The sequence below is a fragment of the Pezoporus flaviventris genome, unplaced genomic scaffold (genome assembly GCF_033815535.1).
Source record: "Pezoporus flaviventris isolate CSIRO_AGI_PZ_B2104156 unplaced genomic scaffold, CSIRO_AGI_Pfla_v1 ptg000022l, whole genome shotgun sequence".
Taxonomy (NCBI): domain Eukaryota; kingdom Metazoa; phylum Chordata; class Aves; order Psittaciformes; family Psittacidae; genus Pezoporus; species Pezoporus flaviventris.
In genome coordinates this window covers 1,765,749-1,788,167 of record NW_026892570.1, presented here as the reverse complement: position 1 = coordinate 1,788,167, position 22,419 = coordinate 1,765,749, and the positions used below count along the sequence as shown (strand labels likewise).

Genomic DNA, 22,419 nt, shown 5'->3' with positions numbered 1-22,419 from the left:
TGAAATCTGACACAAAGACATCCTTTTAAATGTAAGTATTGCCATTGACTTCAAAGGGACTATTTCTAGGAATAAACTTAGTCATGTGCGTGACAACAGGATCGGGGAGCTGGTATGAGCATGTGTCCTCGTTTACTGTACAAAGCAGATACACATTGCTCTTTTTGCTGTTGTCTCCTGTGGTGGAGACCTCATTCTGAAACAGACTGAAGTGTGATAGGTTGGCAGGTGGTCTTTATTAGAACGGTCATTGACATTGTCAAGCACCTTTTGAAAGGTGACATTGCACCTAGAAGGTTATCAGGCCAGAGCCATGAAGTCTACAACAATTTCTCTAACAACATTGTAAACAGGTAATATCTCTGACCCCTTTTAAGACCTAACAAAACACCGGAGATTGAAGTTCTTCTGAGTGTCTTTCATCCCTCTGTCACCCATGTATACACTTCCCCTAAGCTTTGTCTTGAAGTACCCTGCAGAGTAGTGAAGTTGTGAGAGAGATACTTTAATTATAAGTACCACAGTAATGAATTCAAGTACACTCATTTATCATAAAGGGCTTCCCCATCTGTCTCTAAAGTATGCTCAAAAATGTTGTGTATTTGATAACATGAAGGTTGAGAATTTAACACATTTTAGTTTCAAACACTCCATTTTGGCTAGCTTTCTGAAGGATTGTACAAAAGCATTTTGACTGAAACAGCAGATGGGGGGGGTGGGGGTGCGTGCGCACATGCACGTGCGTGTGTGTGGTCTGTTCCTAATTTATTTGCAGTTCCACCCATTGGGATCAAGCTGCAATCCCTGTAGGCAAAAGGAGATTAGGGAAAGCAACTGACTGTTTTTTCCCAGACACAGAAGGGAAAGCGACTTCTCAAGTACCGCAAGTTTTTCTGGCCACTGTACAAATTGTTCATGAGTATGGAGAGTTTCCAAAAGACCTAATTAGCAACTCGCTACAAACATTTCTTTGCATTAGCTAATGATCCGACTACACTTGTAAGCAAACAGTACCAACGTATCTAATCAATGCAGAAAAACCAACAGAATGCCTATTAAACATCTGGATGTAATTTTCTAGTTAGACATAGAATAAAATGAAAACATATGCAGGTTTCTTTGATCCATGCCTCAACAAAGAAATTGTTGATAAAAAAAAAACCCACACACTGGCCAGTCAATGTGTCATTTTCATAAAGCCTGGTCATTTCTCTTCAAATGTTCCCAGTTTAATTTTGTTGGTTTCCTGCAATCTCTAATTTTACCATATTGTGTGAAACCACAAGGGATTCTTTGGATCTGATTTTTTTTTTTGAGGTTTTACTGCTGCACGATCTGCTACTGACTGTTGTTTTGTTGTTTTTTTTTTAATTCAACTAGGGGAATTTTTAAGGGTGAAAGAATGGGGGAAGGGACGATGAAATGACCTAGCATAACTTTTTGAACATTCCTGCCTTCAAGGAAAGCTACTAATTAAAAAGAAATCAAATTACAAAGAGGGTATGCAATGGCTATCAGCCAAAAGATAGTTAATAATTAGAAATGTAATTGCTTTACCCTGCTCATATCATTTGCACTTCATAAATAAAGAAATACTTTTAAAGTGATATTGTTTTGCATGCTCTCACAATAATTATTATTCTTGCAGCTGTATAGGTAGTCACTACTATACCACATGCACTCTATGACTCAGACACCATTTTTAACTCTATTCTATACTTGTGCCATCCTGCCATTAATAAAGAACAGTCCCATCCTCCATGCACATACACATAATTCTTAAACATACACTGTTTCTCTTTCAGTTGAAAATCAAACGATCTCTCAATCTAAAATTTCAAAAGCTTAAAATCTATTGAATTCTGTAATTGCTTCCCCTACTGATTTTCTCTCACTGTATAGATAGTAGAACAGTGGGATAAATCACAAATTTGCTAAATAGTTTCCCGCCCACCTGCAGCCAACTCCTAGTGATTAACATCATCAACATTTTTATTATATGTGCCAGCCTGTGGGAAGTTAAAAAATATTGTGTGCAATAGTACTGTTAACAGCAAAGGAAAAAAAACCCTCAACCAAACAGTATGGTAAACAGAACATCATACAATAGGTCATTTCCCTAAAGAACAGATGCTATATCTGAAACCCTTCCAATATGTTCAAACTGCATTTTGAACCCAGTACTTGTTTTTTGGCTCAAAGCTCCAGCTGCTTCCAGTGTGAGCTTTCATTACATAGTAAACGCAGGATTAGGTCCTTGGCTATATGAGATAGGAGCACTACATTAAAATGCTTACGGATGATTAAACAGAACAGTTTTTGGGGGGTTAATACTGAATGCAATTTTTTAATTGCATTTTTAAAACATAAGACAAAGGTTTAAACACAATTACACTTAATCCAATTTGAGAATTCTGTAGCATATGTATAGTTTTGTGGCATAATGATCCGGTATAAAATACTACCTTCAGCTGAATAAGGCTCTTTACTATATGCTCAGACATATTTTGGGCTGTTTTTCACTGGTGTAAGTAGTGAGTACTGCCATGGAATGAGCATGTTCAGTTTTCCTGGACTAACCTCGATTTATACATGACTAACAAAAGGAAATTTTTATGCTGTAGTCGGCCAACGATGATGCATTATAAATAAAATATCAGATCATATTGGTTATGGTTCATGTCATGTAATGTCAGTGGCTCTCATTTTGAAAAAAAAAAAAAAGTACAAATAATTACATTTGATTCCACTACTGCTTTTACAGCTCTTTATCTTGATTATAATGAAGAAGATTCAAAATGCCCTAAAGTGTGTGAATTCTGAATCTAAGTAGGTTAAAAACACTTGTTAAAAATAAAAAAGAAAACCAACAAACAACAACCTAAAACCTAACAGTAAAATACAGCAATTCTCTTTCTGTTAAAACATGCCTTGGACATTTTAATGATGACAAGTAAAGGTTACAAGACATTTCATATAGGCAAGCAATCAAAATAAAAAAAAAAAAAAAAAAAAGCTTCTGTTTACATTCCAAAATGTTGTAATGTCGTATCTGTTAATATCTCATTAACAACTTGCACCGGCAGGTTAAGCAAAGTACAACCAAAGTTAGGTAAGTGTTACATTATTACAGACTCCATAGCTACTAGGTATACACACAAAGTATATTTTTACGGCACCTTTGATCTGAAGAGCTAAGTACTTTATAAGCATGAACTAATTAAGCTTTCCAGTGCCATAAACAGAGGAGTGATTTGGCTTGTCCAAGACTTCAAGGAAAGAGCTGGGAACAGAAAGCAAGATTTTTAGCTTTACTTAGGCAGGCAGACCAACAGACAAGTTCTCATTCCCTTCCTGGGAACCACAAGCTATCAAAGGTCATTATCAAGGGTATTCTGCCTCATCCCTTAAAAAAATTAAGACCCAAAATATTCAAAGGCCTCACATCTATGTATGCATAAATGTATTGTATAATACATACAGACAAACACACACATATTCATAGGTACAGACACTATTACTCATACACATATACATATACACGCATAAAGACACATGCACTCAAGCATATATGGATTCATTCAGTCTGGATTCCCAAACAAAACCCAAAACTTCATTGCAAAAGACTGGGGGAAGTTTAATTTTCTTTTCCTTTGGTCGTTTCTACGTAAAACTGGGAATAATGTTGTACGGAAATAAGCACTCTGAACAAGAAAAGCGGTATCTTGATATTGCAACACAGAATCATAGAATAGTTTGGGTTGGAAGGGACCTTCAAAGGTTGTCTAGTTCAATCCCACTGCAATGATCAGGGAACATACCGAATTGTGTATCAAATTTGAAAGAGAGACTGCTCTTTCCTTAGGATACAAGGTGAAGCATAATACAATTCTAAGTAAGTGTGTTTAGAAAACATTAATACGGAATTGCAAGAAAAAGCAAATTATAAAAATTGTCGAGTTTAAATGATCCAACATTTTGAGGCCTCTTTTTAGGGAGTATAAAGGCGCGCTAACAGCATAAATACATCTTAACGCATTAAGTCTGAAGGTACTGGTATTTCACACTCTACCGCGTAATTCTGGTACGAATAGGGTGGTTGTTAACAGAGGGTACGTTTAGAAGTTTACTTCCCACTGCAAGCTGCATCGCCGTTTGTCATCTCATTAGCGCCACACGCAGAGTCTGTGGGATTTGTCTGACCCTCACCAACCTCGAGTGGGCCTATAAAACAGTTACTGCAGCAAAGCTCTTGACAGCTTTCCCCCGTGAGACCCCTCTTACGCACAAAACCACTTTCCCCCAAAGGACGCCGTCCGCCCTACAGGCGGGCACCGTGACCCACACTTCAGCTGCCGCGCTGGAGGTTCTGTCCTCCACACAGCTTTCCTGTGCCGCCGGCAGCACCGTCAGCAGGTGCTACCACGCGCACCGGTACCGCCGTGCACGCAGGACGGGTGAAGAGGCCGTGACGGCCTGCCCGGCCCACAGCTCCGGCTCCCCGGATGGGGAAGCCTGGGCGCGCGTGCGGGCCGCCGGCAGACGCCGACCCGCGCTCGGTGAACGCCCGCGGGGGAGGGCAGCGCAGCCGCACCGCCGCCGGACAGCCCGCCTTTGACCAAGGGGCCCTCGGACCGGAGGCGCGGAGTCCCCGCTCGCGAAGAACGGCGGCCCCCAGACGACGGGCATGAGCACCCCGGGCCGCGGCCCTGCCACAGCGGACGCGCAGCCGCCCTGCCCGCCGCTCCCCTCCGACCCCGCCCACCGCGCCCGCTCGCTCTCTCGCCCCACGTTACTTTGACTGACAGCCCAACCTCTCCACTCCTTCCCGTCGACCTTCCTCCCTCCCAGGCGCTCCGCGCGCTTCGCGCCCTCCGATTGGTTGGCTCGCGGAGCCCCTGCCGCTCCGCCACAAACGGCTCCCAGCGAAAGGCCGAGGCGGTGAGAGACGCCTTCTCACCATTGGTCCGCGGCGCACTCGCGCATCACGGCCCCACGTTGGCTCCGGGATCGGCGATTGGTCAGCGGCGGCGGCGCTCCCCGTACCGCCCCCCCGCGCGGAAGGGTGGGCGGTGCCGCGCGGCCGGTTAGCTGGCGGAGTGTGAAACCGCGTGCTAATGTAAGCGGCGCGGGCGAGCGCGGTGTGTCCGGCTCCCGTCCCGTCCCGTCCCGTCCCGCGCCTCCCGCCGGGCCCTCCGCGATCCGCAACGCTCCCGCGGCTGGTCGGTCGGGGCGAACTTTGTCCCGGGCCGGCCGGGAGCGGTGAGGCAGGGCCAGGAGGAGGAGGACGATGATGATGATGGTGGTGGTGGTGCCGCCGCCGCGATGTACCGCGCTCGGGGGGCTCTGGTGAGACACGCAGCTCCCCGATGTGCGCTCGCCTAGAGGAGGCCGCAGTGGTACCCTTGCACGAAGGAGCTTCCCGTCTGAACTAGCCCCGATACGGACGCTTTTGTGTTTTTTCGTTCTTCTTTTTCTTCTCCCCCGACGGGTCGGGCGGATTGGCCAGTCGGGCTAGCGGGCTTTAGCGTTAAGTGTTCTATTCGTTTCTCTTTTGTCCGAGGGACCTATCTGCAAGTAACGGAGGAGTCTCGGCAGCGTGTGTGGCTCCCTCTCCCTGCCCCCTTGCGTGTCGTGCATGTGCTACTGGAGCGGCTCCGGTCGGGGCCGGCTGCGCAAAGCTCTCCCCCGCCGCCTCCCGCCTTCCTCCCTTGTTCGCCGCTCCGTGTCTTGCTGATGACCTCGTCCGTTCACCGACTCCCGGGAGCAGCGCGGCTGTCTGCGGAGACTTTCTCTCGCCCCCACCGCTTGCGACGGTCCCGCCGCTGACACCGCGTTTTCCCGGCTGGATTCCCCCCCCCCCCCCCGCCCTTGGTGAGGGGCAGGAGTGGGGAGAGGAGTTGGCTCCGCCCGGGCTTTCCAGCCTTACAGCTACATTTGCAATTCCAGAGCCCAGGAAGGGGAGCCGACCGTTCATCCGGACGGCGGTTGTGCCCCATCGTTACGCCGGATCCCGTCCTGTCCTGCCGCACCCAGGCGCTGCGGAGCGGCGGTGAGAGTGTCCAGCGGAGCCCACCCACCTCTCCCGGGCCCCCCAACCCAGAGCAGCAGCAACAAAAGACTCCGCGGCCGGAGGATGTTCCCGCGGCGGGCGCACTGAAAGGCGCAGCAGAGGAGGGAAGGCGGCTGGCGGGCGTAGCTGCTCCTGCCCCTTCGGCGCCCCGGGCGTGAAGCCGGGGCAGGGGGGGGGCTCCCCGCCAGAGCCGCGCTGCGAGGGAGATCCTCCGCGACCATGTTTCCTCAGAGCCGGCACCCTGTAAGTACGACCCGGGCGCCCCTCCGCGGGGCTGGAGGCGCGGGGCTGGGCATTGCTAGCTGTCGGCGCTGCCCGTCGGTGTGCACCCCCTGCTCCCCGCCCGAATGGGGGACCAGAGTGGCTGGATGCCCTCTCAAGCTTGTCCTCTCCAGGGAGGAGCGGCACATCCTGCCTGCGGGCGTGGCCGGAGAGGGGACGTTTCCCCTGATCCCCCACTTCTCCCCCATCCCTTCTGCTTCGCGGGCAACTTATTTGCCTTGGGGATGCGGCGGGGGGTCGCCGCCCGCCCGAGCAGCACCCCCATCCCCGCCGGATGCGACACCCAGCTGTGCCCCTGCGGCGAGGGTCTGCGGGGAGGAGCCGGCACGCCTCGCTCTCCCGTAGGCGGTGGCGGCAGGATCGGGTGGGCCGGGGCCGGAGCGGCTCCCTGAGCGTGGCTAGCGTCACCTCGCAGGTGAGGGACGGGAAGGTGGGTAACAAGTGAGCAGCTCCCCGGGGCGGCGGCAGCCGGGCCGGGCTCCCCTCTGCCTCCTCGCTTCACTCTCTGCTTCTTCACATCCCTGCGGCCCTGCCGCGGCGGGCAGCGCCGTTCTCCCCTCTTCCCGCGGGGCGGCCGCGCCGTGACTGAACGTGCCTCTCTCTCCCGTGCCGGCCGCCGCCGCGCCAGACTCCGCACCAGGCTGCGGGCCAGCCTTTCAAATTCACCATTCCGGAGTCGCTGGACCGCATCAAGGAGGAGTTCCAGTTCCTCCAGGCGCAGTACCACAGGTGAGGGACGGCGGGCCGCTTCGGGCCGGGGGGTTGTTCTCTCCGTGCCCGGGGGTTGTTCTCTCCGTGCCCGGCGGGCATGGGGGACTGCACTGAGCGGCGGCGTCCAGGCGGTGGCGTGTGGCGTTGCGGTTCAGCGCCGCCGCGCGGCCGGGCCCGGCCCCCGGCAGCGTCGATTAGCGCGAGAGTGGAGTGGAGAGCCCGGGCCCCAGCAGCAGCGGCGGCGGAGGGTCCGGGGCGCTCGGAGCCCGGGGGGGGAGGGGGGTGTGGGTCAGGACGGGACATGGCCTGAGGGCTCGTCCCGCAGAGCTGGGGCCCAGGCAGCGAAGGGAGGGTGGTACCGTGGAAGCTGGAGCTGTTCAGCGCTTGTATGCACTTAACCCCCCCTATTTGTTTGGGATCCTTAAGTGGAAGATTTTTTAAAGTATAGAGAGAGGACCTGCGCTAATTCTGTGGCATAGAGCATTAAGGAGGCAAATTCTCATATTTGCTCATTTTGTGTGTGGTGATAATGGAAAGGTTAATAAAATGCCAACATACGGTGCTTAAAGAACCGAGAAGGATTGTGAAAGTACTCAAGTACTGGAGTACTAACACAGAGTTGATGTGAATATACTGATGTGTTTGACTGCTGTGCTGTCCTTTAGGTGTTCTTGTTGAGTTTTACGTTCTTGCTGATGAAGTCCCAATAGAGATTTAGGCTATTTGGTTCTTGGCATACGCAGAGCTAGTGCCATTAAAGGGCATTGATCTTACTTAATTTTGTACTTGCATGCACCAGCAAGATCTAGCTAGGAATAAAGCGCTTTGCAGGTTTCTCAGGTAGAAATAGCCTGGTGTTGCTTGGGCTTCCTTTTTATTACCTAAGATGCTGCATTTTTAGTTTTACCTAAAATTGTTTGCTTGTTAAAATCATTTATTACTTTAGAAATACAGTGTAAATTGTAAACATTCAGTATTGCAACGGTAAGTGAAAAATGCTGACTTACACACTTAATAGTTCGCCAGGATGCTTACTACTGTCACTAAAAACGAACAAACAAAAAAAAAATCCAAACAAATATCCAAACCAAAACAACAGTAGAAGACCCAAAACAAGAATAGTTTGCGGAGAACAAAGGGACCATGGAGGCATTTGGCCTCAATGAAATTAATCAGAACTGTGCTGTGGTTAGTGATGAGATACGCAAGTACCAAATTTAACTTTTTTTCATTTATGGAAACAAAAATAGAAAACAAACCTGCTATCAATTGACAGAGATACCGATTTTCAAACTGTGGGAAGATAAAGCTAGCTTGAGATTACTTAACCTTAAGAATTATAGACGTACTCAGTTGTAATTCTAAACTTGAGTGGTGTTACTTGGCAGTAATTTACTAAATGCTGTGTACAAAGAAATGCCTCTGACTTCTGAGAAGTAGTACTTGAGAGAAATTCAGATCCTTTTATAGCTTTAAAGTTGTAGCACTTCATGGCAGCTCCCCTGTCAAAGCATGAATATTGGATATATTTGAGTTCTGGAGGCAGTTTGGGTTTCACACAGCACCCACGAAATGCCTTTTAAATTTCCTGTTCGGCCTTTGTGTTTTATGTATGAATTAAGTTTTTCTCTCTGTATTTGCCTGTTAGTTTATGATTTTTTTAATTAGCTGCTTCTGTCAAAATACAAATAAAGAGGGTACATGTCAAAACAAATGACATGTTACATTAAAGTGTGATCTGTTTTGTAGCCTTAAATTGGAATGTGAGAAACTGGCAAGCGAAAAGACAGAAATGCAGAGGCACTATGTGATGGTAAGTATATTTGGTTTTTCTTTATTTCAGTAAATATCTCCTAATATAGTGTAAGTCAGCATAACAAGATAACGTATGCTCCTTTATTTGCAGTATTATGAAATGTCGTATGGATTAAACATTGAAATGCACAAACAGGTAAGGTGCTTTGTTTTCTAAACCACAAAATATTCAGTCTGTCTAGTGCATTTAAATGTAGCCATTCTGTTTACCTTCAAAGGACTGTATCATGTGTCTGAATCAATAGCTGTGATTTGTAGCTGTGATTAGTAAACCCTTGCCTACCTACTGTCAAATGAGGTATAGATTAGGTTGAGCAACAAGGCTTTCTTGGTATTGGTCCTGTAAGACCTTGGCAAAAAAAAGAAAGGTTTTGTGTCTGAAGCTTCAAAATACAATTCGGTGCTTTACACTGTTTTATTTTGTTAGTGATAGAGCCTTTGATGTGCAGAACTGGTCTTATGCTTGTGTAGCATACCTATTGACAGTTGCTCAAATCCCTGCCGTTTAAAGGTATGAAAAGATTAGTGACTTGGAAAGCTCTAGTTATGACTATGAGCTTTCAAGTTCCCATAAAATTCACACTTATGGCCACTATAATGGTGAATAAAAAGAGTATTGAACTGGAACAAGACACTAAGGACCTCAAAAGAGAAGAAAAGCTAAATGATTGCTCAGCCCAGAGGACCCTCAATTGAGTAGTCATTGTCTGCCAAATAAAGCATTAATGGCAGGGTGTAAGTATTCTGTAGATATGCTGACATTCACTTTTTCATCAAGATGCTAGTACAATAAGTCTTTCAGAAATCGATGGCCTCTTAAAAAAAATTATCATTAGATGAAGTTGCACAGTTGGACACATTTCAAAGTGCAACAATACAATTCTTTCTTGATGTGTATGTGCTATTTCATCTAAAACTGTTGTTTCATTAAATTAAAGAGCATGGCTGACCGGCTAGGGCACAGTGAAGAAATTGATTAGTTCAGGCTCGAGATCTTAAGTATATTCAAAGACTTTCATTAAGCAAGTGAATTGCAGAGTTGAATTTTGCTTTTGTAACTGGACTCTTGATTTTATTTTTTTATATATATATATATTTTCTTTTCCCCCTGAAAACACTATATTTGGTAAGATGGTATTGTAATTCCATGGCAACTTTTTGTCTGCAAAGCTGAGTAGGTGTTTTCTTGGTTCTTAGAAGTATACTTGCTTGAATCCAAAATGGCAGTGAAAAAAAGAAATATTATGACAACCTCTTTTGGTGTGTTCTTTTAAGGCAGAGCAGCTACAGTTGTGTTTGACTTTGTTCTCTGCTTAGCTGCATTAGTCTGCATGTTTCTAATGTTAAAAAAGAACTTAAAAGTTTTTCTGTGATGTGACTTTTCCACGCTTTGTGATTTGGAGATTTCCATCTTGAATTTCTTTTTTTTTTTTTTTTTCTTAAACAACTTTCTGGCACACTGTATCCCATGAGGAAGCCAACATCACCTGTGTAGGAGCCTTGTTTGGTGTGAAGTGGATGTTGTTTTCAGAAGACATTTGAAGAGAACATGTGACTTCAGGAAATGTACTGGGAGTTAATTTTAGATGAAATCAATTAAGCCCAAAGGACTAAAGAGTGGAAACTGAGGTTTCCACTTCGACCTTAACATCTGTGTATTGCAAGGGTTTAATGTTCTGTATGTATGGCAACTATAATTCCATACCCAGTAGGCAGTGATACTCTGGGAGCTTTTAAGATTTACGACAGGGCAGTATACTTACATGGATTCTAGCCAAGGAGAGCAGAGCACCCTTGCTCTGTGTAGGCTGCTAAAAGAGTAATAAGCATTTGAAGGGGTAATACATTTCCCTGCATACGAGTCTTAGATACTATGCTTTTACGTGTTAAGTTGTTCCAATTTCTAATAAAAGTAGCGCCTTCACGTTAAAGACTCCTGATTTAGATTCCTGCAGTGAGGATGCCAAATGGTGTTACAGTGTTGTGTGTAGGTGGTCTTAGATTACAGGAAACAAAAAAAAAAACCCACCAGTGACATTCTTCTGTATTTCCACCGTTAACAATAAGTTCTGAGGAGGCTTTTGGCAGATAGTAATCATAATTCTTATTAAAACTGGTGACGTCTAGCCCCAAGTGTGTAGCCAGGCTCAAATTGATGCTTTTTGCTGGCTGATCACCAGCATGGCCTAAGTGCTCATTATGTTGTAGAGAGGGCCTTTGGAGCTCTCATTACATTTGACAGGAATTCTCTCTAAGGGGAAACTGGGCATTAGCTAGACTCCTGACAGGCTGAAATTATTCCTGCTTTATGGCTTATAACCAAATGCTAGCAAGGCATCATCAAGGGACGTGAAAAATTGCCATTTCTGACAACATCTTTGTTACCGAAAAATGCAGTGATGGGGAAACTTTCCACTGAACAAGCTTTAATGTTTTTAAGGCCTGCCTGCTATGTGGATGCTGCACTCAGTCTGTGTGAAACCCTTCAGAATGCTTGGGCTGCTGATTGAAAACCCAAAAATTAGACTGCGGCAGTGTTTCCTTATGCAGTGTGGTGTGTAAGTAATTGTTAAGGTAGAGTCATGTGGATAAAATGAAGTAGTCACAGTTTGCCCGCATGTGAGAAGGTTGACTTGTACTGATACAGTGGCATCAGCCAGTTTCTCTTCATTTAATTTGGTAATTGTTTTGATGAAACAAAGTTACTTGGGACTTAAATGTTGTTATAAACAGATTTAAATTGAGGTGAACTTCCCATACATACTGAGCTTTCCACTTGAATATGTTGCATTTAAGTCCAGAAGTGGCCGTGTAAGGCTTCCTTCACAACTTTAGCTTTGTATCTTAGCAGTGTTTAATTGTTTAACTGCATGCTTAAATTGAGGTACTGCTCCTGCATTTCAACTTGCTGTCTAAACAGTGGTCAGGAAATAATGTTTTTGGCATATTTGTGTCTAGTGGGTTTTGTGGTTTAGTGTGTGGGGGTTTGTTTTTTGTTTGTTTTTTTTTTCCCTAGTTTCTCTGAGTTTTTTTTTTTGGTGGGTTGGTTTTTTGTCTTTTGTGTGTTTTTTTTTTTTTAAGAATTTCAGAGGTTAGCTAGCAAGAGGATGCTGTGTGTGGATTCTTCTGTCTTGTTTACAGATAAATTATTTTAAGGTGAATAGTCACTTAAGTTTTGCACACCTGAAACAGAAACAAGCACCTGAAGATTCTTTTAGGATACATGCAAATATTGTTTTCATATGTGTCAAGAAGACTGAATGAGTTAAGGATATATTAGGTGGTCTTAAATTTCTCTTCTGTGATACATGGTCTGAGTCAGATTTTTCCACTGTGACATCTGTGGCTGGCAAAACAGATGCATCAGCTGCTAGTGCCAAGATGTGGAGTTGGTTGGGTGTTAAAAATCACACTGTACTTAAAGAGTTGCTGCGCTTGGCTATTCAGGGCAGCGCCTCTTTATTTTCACCAGCTGTGTGTGTCATCTTATGTCATAAGCCAGAAGATAAGGCTTCCTGTGCATTCAATGCCTTGATTGTTTAGGTGAAAGATTAGCTTTTGTTCAGTGGCAGACAGCCAAAGAAAGAGAAATTCATCACTGCTGAACCAACTGACAGACTATATAAACTACTACAGCATGTGGGTTTCTGCTATCCCAGCGGTGACAGCTAAGTTTCCTTTTGTTTGGGTGGGTTATTGTGATCTCTGTGACCTGCCTGAAGGCAAATCTGTCATTCAGTACCTAGCCTCTTGTAGAAGAGTATACAAACTCTAAAACTGTATTATGTTAACGAGTTATGCAAAAGTCTGGTTTAACCTGGACTGTTTTGTGGAATAATTGCTAGTGTTTTACAGCAAAGGACAGAATCTTGCACTGATACCTCATTAGAACATCATGATGTTCTTTAGAAGTGGGTTAAATAGGAGGGATTTAAGGATCTTAGTTAGCTCTCTACAGCTTCTGAGTAGGATGGCTGTGCTGTGGAAAAGGGTTTAAAGAGAATTTTTTTCTTCCTACTTGCATCTCAATTGTTGAAATGAAAGACTTGAATCATTAAGGTTTTGGTGGTGTGCAGTGGGTGTTTTAAGAACATTTTACAGTTGGCACTGCCACATAAGATGTGCAAAACCTCCCGTTTTGTTTTCTTTTTTTAAAGAGGAAATGGTAAGGTTGATTGGGACATAATACTTTTCACTCAAAAAGTTGTACGTATTATACAAATGTTAGTTTTTTAAATGAGTATGGTTGTTTCAGCAGTGCAGCCTATTCTACCACAACTGGAGTTGACAGTTTGAATGTAGAGAAAAGAATAATGACCTCAACTTCTGAACCACATTATAAGGTCAAGGCCAGAGTTACTGTGAGGAATTATCTGACAGATTCAGGGCACTGTGTGAAATACATTTCTATGTGTTTTTTAGATAACCAGGTTGTCAGGTACTGTCTCCTATGTCAACTTCATATATGACTTGATCTGAAAGTATGTCACAGTGTAAAAACTGTACTTACGTTAAACACTGCCTGATTATCTCTCATTTTAGACTTGATCTACAAGATTTTTGGTTCCTCATAGAACCATGGAAAGAGAGATGAAACGTGTTCCTCCAGCATTCCTCCTTCCTTGCGTTGCTGGAATGTACATTACCAAATGTCTGATGATGCACTTTATATATTGGTTAAAGTGGGCAAAAGAAAAAAAAAAGCCCTGGTAATTTTTGGGGTAGGAAGAGGAGTAAGGGAGTAAGAGGGAAGATGTTTTGTGAATGTATAGTACCTTTCTGTCTGAACAGATTCCAGGGAAAAGAACTTAATGCTTTTCCTCCTGCTGGTTGTTACACCAATTCAAGCTATGCATTTGAATTGCTTTTCCTCCCACCCTACTCAAGCACTTAGGTGTTCCTAGCCAAGCAATAAAATTGCATTGTGTCTCCTGTGCAAAATGAAAGAGGAACTTTCAGGGTTGATAGTAGGTCACCATTGGCATACAGTAAAAGCCTTTAAAAACAGCTTTAGGTTAACTGGCTCTTACCAAAAGACTGCACAGTACTATTATTTTAAAAATGATAGCAGCTTTGAGTAGAACTGGTGAGGTTATCTTGCCACTCGAGGTAAGATTTAGGGAAATACAATGGCAATTACGTCAAACACTACTATTTTTGTCTTTTGCTTCACACTTCTTAGTTGGACTCTGAATGTAGCTATTTGAGCAATAGTAGTTTCTTATGTAGTTTCTTTCAGAAAGGGGAAAAACAACAACCAACAGGGAGAAGTTCCCATTTTCCCTCATGTATTTGTCAAAACAGATAATTTAACAGATTAGTCCTCAGGATTACCTGTAGGCCATGGCTTTTGAAGTACTTGCAAGTTGGTTCCATGTTCAAACAACCTTCTGCGAGTATCAGGTTTCCATCTTAAGTATTTTGTGGGGGTAACACGGTGTGACATTTTCTGGGCAACACTTTTCAGTGTTTGACCCACCCTCATAGGGAAGAATTTTTTCTTTCACTAACTGTGACTTTGCCTTTCTGCACCGATGATCGTTGTATGCCTTTTGTTACTGGCTGAGCACCTCTCAGAAGAGTCTGGTTTAGTCTTCTCTATAATCATCTCTGTCAGCAATCAAATCACCTCTCCCATTACTCCTCCTCTTCTTGAAACTAAACAAATCTAACTTCTTCCTAGTACATTGCATGCTTCGATTGCCAGATCGTCGTACTGGTGTCACTTAGTGACTTGCTCCACTTTGTCAGCATCTTCCTTTTTGCCAAACAGCGGGAACACTTTTAATTTTTAAGCAGGTAGCTGCTTGCAGTCATACCATTGCATTCTAATATGGGGTGTAGCCTTCACCAACATGAGGGTTAGGGGCTGATGCATATTCAAGAACCAGGACACCTCTTGACCCCTTCTACACAATTGCTTTATGGTGTGTTTCCACCCTGGCTGTGGTGGAGAGGAGGTTGGCCCAGGTGTAGGGCAAAAACCCAACCTTTCTTTGCTTTGAACTTTGTTTGGTTGCCCCTAGTTCTCAGAATACACAAGTCGTTGATGCCTACCTGCTTTTTTCAATTAACTCAAAATTTGGTATCTGTGTTGGGTCCTTTTCAGGTTGGGCAGTCCCAACCTACACAGTTGTTTGGCTTTCTTTGGTCATCTTCCTTGCTTTTCCCTCAACCTTTCTAATTTTTAACTTAGCCTGTTGAAATGAGGGGACTAGAACTACATGCAGTTCTAAGGTGCAGGTGAACAAGAAATTTATATTATCACATAATTCTGTTTTCTGTATGCTTTTGTGTATTTTTTTAATATTTTGTTTTGTTCCCCCCCCATTTCTTCTTTAAATTTCCCAACATTTTATTTCTCTTTAGACTGCCATGAAATGCTGAACTGCTGGACTTGCCTTTTACATTTGAGTTTTGGCTCATGAAGGATGATTTTAATCCCAGGAGCCATCATTTAACATTGAGGCTAGGGATGGCTACTCCCATCGTGTGAAAACTTTGTCTAGGTAAAATTCTTTTCATTACCCACTTAGACTTCAGCCATTGTTTTTACTTTGAATGAATTATCTTATGGAGCAAGCTTTCTTACTGCTGGCTGTCTTTTCCAACTCACAGCTGAACATACTCTTTAAGTGGATTGCAGTAAAGGCCCCAGTGAAGCTCCACTGGTGACCTGTTGATGGTACAGTGCTGGAGATGACTGAAGAGTAGAGCTTGCTGAAATTGGATATATTCTTAACAGAACTCTAGTTTAAATCTGACTAAGTTTGAAAATCTGTTATTTCCTAAGGTTGTCCCTTTTAAAGAAGGCCTAGTGATGCATCTTTTTTGGTACTTAAGAAAAATGGCCTGTCCTGTTGCTGTTTCAAGATTCATATAAACAAATTGAAATAATGTTGAATTCTCTCAGTTGGAACCATAATCACAGTATGTTTAAGTGAAATTGGAATACAGAAAGGTTTATAGCATTATTTCATAGGGTAGTAGTGGTACTTCAACCTTGTGTTGAGTATTTCAGTTGTTAGCAAGCCTAGCTGTTACAAAACATACTTTCTAGTATGGGGGAAACAGTTCAGGAAATGAACCTGTTTGGTAGGTTTCATTGAACTTTTATAATGGCAGTAGTATTCTGTGGGTAATGATGGTTTGCACAGTGTTTAAAGACTGTCCAGTCTCTAACTGGGGTTAGCCAGTAGCATTCACCTTTTCTTTATATTCTGCAGATGTGTGAACAAATTAGCACAGATGATTAAACTGCAGATTAAAGTTCTTTGAGGGGCGTTGGGTAAACTTTGTGTCACGGCTGCTTATCTGAAAATATTTCCTACTTAGGTGATCCAAAGAGCTAACAATGTGATAACAAAACAGAAACTGAGGTTAACTTGTGTTTTGATGTAGGGGGTTTTGGTATGTGGTTTTCTTAATTTATTTTGTTTGGTTAGTTGTTTCATTTGGTTTTTGGTTGTGTGTTTTTTTTTCCTTTTCCCTTCCCCAAGCAGTATTGATGTTGGTTTTTTTTCTGTTCAGTCTTTTCTTATTCCTCTTGAAGCTTTTTGATGTTTATGTAAACAGCCGGTCAAAGCAACTCACTTGTAAGATGACCAATCAGTGTATTGACAAGAACAGACAGAATAGAAAACTGCATTAGGAGGCAAGCTGTTGGGATTTGCAGTAAATATATTACAGAACACAAGTGAATTGCCGATACTGCTTGTTTAGCAGTTTGCAAGGGCAATGGTACTATGGATTTTTGAATTAGAAGGGAAGGACTGTTCTTTCTCTGTGCTGGAACATCTAGTTGATGGCTGAGGATAAAATTGATTTAGAGAACAAAGTGCTGCTGCCTCTATTTGTGCCATTTTAAAGGCTTCTATGGATTAGCAAGCAAAACCAAAAAAGATAGCTTTCACTTTTGGAGATGGGGAGCAAGAACTGGTATGCTTGTTCAGCTGCATCTTGATTAGGTGTTAAGTCTGTGAGGAAACCTGTATTTTTTAGGTCAAGAAAAAGAAAGGACATTTGAAGTTAGGTAGGGCTTATGATCTGTGGAAATCTGCCTATTCATGAAATTGGTTTTAAGTCTTCTAAACCCCCTGAATTGCTGTGCTCTATGCTTCATGGTATGATGATCTCAACTTTTTTAAATGTAAAACTTTGAATTAAATCCTGGGGTGGGGGAGGGAATAAAAATCCCATGATTTCTTTTGGAAAATTACTAATGGATCATTCTTTTGCAGTATTGCCACAACAGTTCTCATTCACAACATTTTTGCTTTGTTAACACACTTCCCCCACCCCCCCCCCCCCCAAAAAAAAAAACAACCCACAACTGACTCCCCCCTCACCCTGAAAAAATCCCCAAATCCAACAAAGCCAAATCACAAAACCCAAACAAACTTGAAATGTTTACTGCTATTTTTCATGTGTGAGTTTGGGTGTAAGGTCACTGAATTTGTTTTTTTGAATTGGTTGTCAGGTTTCCAGCTGTTACTTTGCAGACAGCTAGCTGTCTGTGACCTCAAATGATGGACATAAACTGCCAGTTAAGCAAACACAAAATCTTCGGTTAACAAGACCAGTGGAAAGGTCTTAGGTTTTTTCCTTTAAACTGAAATATGAACTAGAATTGCAGCACTAGAAAGGACCTATTGCACCCTGTGTCCTAGCAGGGTTGGCTAAACCAGTGTCATTGCTAATAGGGTGCTTGTCCTATCTGTTAGCAAAGACTTAACAGCAGGGACGACTTGCAAGCTCTCAAGGTAGTAGGATGCTTTTATGTCCTTGCTGTTGAAATGCTGCTTCAGTTACAGCTTCAATCTGCTCTTTACTATTCATTTTCTTCACCCGGGGTAGGGAGAGCAGATCCCTTCCAGAGCCTTCCAGAACCATTTTGTATACTTGCGCAGTCTAATGTTCATTCTCTGAATGTTGTTGCCCAGCTGATGTACAGTGCCTGAAATAAGTGCAGTACTCCAGGGGAGGAAATGCCATGCTGAGTAGCATAGAAAGCTTACTTAGCATATGGCTTACTGTGGCGACAGTCTTTTTTGCCACAGCATGCTTTTGACTTACGTTCAGCTTCTGATCTGCTGTGACCAAGAGATTCCTTCCTGGCCCATTATTTCCTTTTCCTTTATGTTTCTGTCTAGGCATGCTATGGTCCTTTATCCTCATTTATCCCTATCCTTCTTTCTCCTTTGTAGTCCATTTTCCCATTCACTGCAGAGTGAGTTCTGAAGCTATTCTCCAGCATATTCTGTCTCAGTTCGAAGCTCTCAGCAAATTAAGGATTAGGGCAAATGAAGAAATCTTTACTCTTGTTAGTGGGAAATACTTAAAAATACTGGACCTATCAAGCATGCAGATCTTCTTAATTTGCAGAAGAGAAGAATGTATTCATACATAGGTTAATTATCAAGCAGTTTTGTACTTGTTCCCACAAAGTAAAGTTTTAGCTGTGCTCTGCTGTTTGTGTCGTTTCTAATAGCGCTACCAGTGTCATTCTTAGTGTAGATGTTAACATCATCTGCCTCTCTTAGCCATAATTTTTGGACATTGCATAATTATGGTGGTGTTTATCCTGAAAGTACTTCTGAGTTGAGATTTATATCCCTGTTTCACAGAGATGTTTATGGATAAGAAGCTTTTCACTGCCCCAGACTTCAAGAATAGTGATTAAGCTGGAGTATCTTTGCTCCTTCATTTTCTGTTTTCTGTCCATTAGGCACTGTTGTTTCTTAATTTCCTATCCACTTGACATTGGCAGGTTCTGCAAGGTGTCCACAGTCTTCTCTAATTTGCTTTTTTTTTAATTTCATCAGGCCTGGTCAATTTGAAGACTCTGTTTTACTTTGAACTCTCTGACCTATTGCTTTTCTGCTTAAGCTGCAGTGTTGACCTTACATGACTATCAATTTGTATTAATTATGTGCTTGGTGGTAGTTTTTGTATAGTTAAGATGGATGCAAAAATGTATAGACTTTCTGGCCTTCTCAGTGTCCCTTGATTATATCTTTTCTAATTGAAGGGATTGCACCTCTTTTGTTCTCCTCCAACTATTCCAATCTGTAGAGCAGAAGCTTTACTTCAGTTGTTATTTACTAGTGGCAAATAGTTATGTACTTGTATGTGTGTGCTCATACTGCCTCACTTGACCTAGTTTACACTTCCTGCACATTTTCCTGTATGTCAGTTAAGAATTTGGGATTTAGTCTGTTGGCACAATTCCATTCCTTTCCTTTTTTCTCTGTCCCTTCCTCTTCCATTCTCAGATGTATTAACTATCATCCATGTCCTTAGTCTTGTTCCATAAAGAAAATGTGAGTTCTCCATAATGCCATTTTATCTACCTCCTTAGTAATGGGTCTTACAAAGCTGATCTTACAAGTTGTCATTTGCTTTCCTGAAGTCTTGCTGGCTTTCTCATTCTTTGCTCTTGACCGCATAATGATGAACTCTGCAGTGATTGTTGGGTTTTAACAAATTAGTTAACTGTTTGGAGAGTTTCATTCAGTTGTTCTCTCTTAGTAGTTATAGTATCAAGTTTACATTCTATCTTTCTATTCTGTGTGCAACAGAATATATATAAAACCGAATAAAATGGGCAAGAAATTGCTGACATGTTCCCAAAGTTTTGCTTGAAAGATTTTCAGACCCTTTTCCCACATAGGTGAAAATAACAGATTTTCACTTTCTTCTCCCAAATCCTATGTGGTAGATAACTCTGCTAGTTGCTGACAAAAGGGTTGTCGGTCTTCTTAACTTGTTACTCTATTAGTGAGTCGCCTGATGGCACCTGAAGCACTGACATGAACACAGCTTTAAGGCCTTAAATTGGTTCTCCGATGTGACAGATTTTTGAAACTGAGCTCTGGATGTAGCTCTGGATAAGTATTGTGAAACAGTAAAATCATATTTAAGATACAGCAGTGTGTGTGACTTTATTGGTAAGTTTAATTAGGTAGTTAACTGCTAAAGTTCTTGTGAATGTAGTGCATTTGATTCCTCTTTGATTCCCCTTCCTTTCCTTCCCCCAGATCTTTGTATTAAGGGGGGGGGGGTGGGTGTGGGTTATTTTTTGGTGGTGTTGTTGTTGGTTTTGGTGTTTTTGTTTTTTTTTTTTCTTTTCTTCTTCCAGATCTCATGCTTATTGTTGTCAAATCCAGATTCTACCTGCTATTATAGGCTTACTTAATGTTGATAAGGACTGAATCCTGACTGGGAGTTTTGTTATTGACATTGAATGCTTTTGTTTGAGGAACTTTCTAAAAATTAAAGCATTAACTGTGTGGTTCTAGGCACATCTTCAGCTATACAAGAGCTCTGACTTTGCATTGCCATCCTAGTAAAGTAGTTTGGTGATGCAAGGTTGTATGCAGAAATTTGGATGCGGCTTGTGTAAGGGAAAGCAAAATAGGATGTAGCTTTAAAATCATGTCCTGAACTAAATGAAAAGCTAAGAGGGCTCTTTTCTGATAGGGGTGTAGCAATTAACAGATACTGGGGTGTTTTATGCCTCCTTCCTTTTTTTCTTCTGTCTCCTTCTTCTTACATAATGTGGTGTTGCTCAGCTGCCCACAGTAAATTAAGTTCTTAATGTCCTTGAGCTAATAATGTGGAGTATGGTGGATAATTTTGAATACCATGCTGCTTCTAGTCACCATTAGAGTGCAGTCTTATTGGATGAATTCCCCTCTTCCTACAGTTTATTTTTCCTCACAAACCCTCTGCTCCTAGCTTGGTTGCCGTAGTACTCTGGGGTGCTTGAGCAAGATGGGCTGAAGTTGGATTAAAGGAGAAATGTGGTGACTTTCCTGTTTAGCCAAGGTTAAGAAGAGTCTTGACATAGTGGGGATGTGTGAAAGGAGGGTTTTAACATCCTGACAACAGCTTCTTTGTTGCCAGTTGGCTTGGGTTCAGCAGGATTTACAGCTGTAAATGGGATGGGCAGTTTTGTACAGTGGTTCCTTGAGAGCTGTGCAGCAGCCTTTCTCTATTATTATAGAGAGCTTTGAAATTAGACATCTGAAATATAGCCAGTCACTTGACTTTACAGTTGAATGAGGTCCAAATGTGTATTAGATGTTTGGCAAGTGTGTATGTTGACTTGCGCGTCATATGTAGCTTATGTTTAAATTAACATCTAAGGATTCAGATAAATGTACTTTAGGTACTGAATTAAAAAAACCCAACTGATTTCACCTTGGAAACTATCTAGTATTCTGTGGCTTTATCATTTTGAGATTTTATTCTGTTAATATTTCTGTTATTTCCCCACACTCCCACTTGCAGTATGGAGGTGTTTTGGGTTTTTTTCATAGCTAAAGATTTTTTTTTATGCCAGTGTTTTGGAGTTCTAATATCATCTTGTGGACAGCTGATTTTGCAATTAAAATGTGTAGTACACATGTGGGGCAAAGGAAAAGCTGTATTTGTTAATGATACTTTATGGTAAACTGGCATTGTACACTGAAAATACAGAGATTGTTCCTGTCGCAGAAATGAATACTACTTATTGCCACTTGTCAGATTGAATTTAAAGTATCTGTTGAGAATAAACCTTCCCACCCCCTTCTGTTGGTGAGAATGTTAGTAATGACAGTGTTTATAATTTAAAATAGAGTTTGAAGGCCAACTTCCACAGTTTGTCACAGGGTGGTTAACACGGCGGTAAAGGGGAGATGAATGCGGCTACTTGTGCGAGTCTATTACTCAGGAGGCCTGTAAATTTGATTGGCCGCTGCAGTTCTAGCAGAATCATTTGATTTGAGAGCAGTAGAAAGATAAGATACCCAATTACCCAAATGATTTGCAGAGTTAGCCAATGTTGTCATGGAGATGCGAGTTGGAACAAATTAAATTTTAAGCAATAAAATAATCCTAAAGCACGTCTGGGAACAAGAAAATTTGTCAGTGGCACTTACCTGAATTGAATCTTAGCTTGACACGCAGTTGTTTGACATTGATATACTATGGGGGGGGCTAAACTTTTAAATGCCATGTTGCCTTTATTTTTATTTGTTTTTTCCTCTTCATCCATCGCCAAAACAGATTGTAGCATATTCATTTTAAGTGAAAGGGCACTAATAATATATGCATATCTCTGTGCTCAACATGGATTCAACTCATGAACAGCAAAGTTCACAGAATGCTAGCCTTAATCATTTGAGGCTCTTGAATATTTAAATTTTGAGATTTAATTATACCTCCAACATCCTCTCACCCCCCCAGTTCTTAGTAACAAATTTTTGGAAATGCTTGAGTCCTTCTGTAGCAAACTTCTAACAAAGCATGCAGAGTGCTAAGCACAGTGAAGTGTTTCTTTTTTTGTAATTGCTTTGTGAATGTGTGCTTTTTGTTGCCTTTGAAGATCTCAGTGATAAAAAGAAGGCTACATTGTTTGAATGTACTGCTTGTTTCTGTGATTCTACTAAATAGATACTAAACTTTAATTCAAGACTAAAATATACACATGCAGTTTCTTACCCTAGATATTTTGAAATATAATATTTAACTGGTATCTGTCTTGCAACTGG

General features: G+C 42.4%; 1 protein-coding gene across 4 annotated transcripts in view; it reads left to right on the top strand.

Annotated features, from left to right (window-relative positions):
* Positions 1-6,155: 6,155 nt before the first annotated feature.
* The window catches only part of LOC133270768 (transducin-like enhancer protein 1), a 73,647-nt gene continuing 57,383 nt past the window's right edge, over positions 6,156-22,419 (top strand). For all 4 annotated transcript variants that reach the window (XM_061456253.1, XM_061456251.1, XM_061456252.1 and 1 more), the window contains exons 1-4: positions 6,156-6,316; positions 6,984-7,084; positions 8,816-8,879; positions 8,973-9,017. In XM_061456253.1, coding sequence (XP_061312237.1) covers positions 6,293-6,316; positions 6,984-7,084; positions 8,816-8,879; positions 8,973-9,017 — 234 coding nt within the window. In that variant the 5' untranslated portion in view covers positions 6,156-6,292. The remainder of the gene's footprint in view (positions 6,317-6,983; positions 7,085-8,815; positions 8,880-8,972; positions 9,018-22,419) is intronic.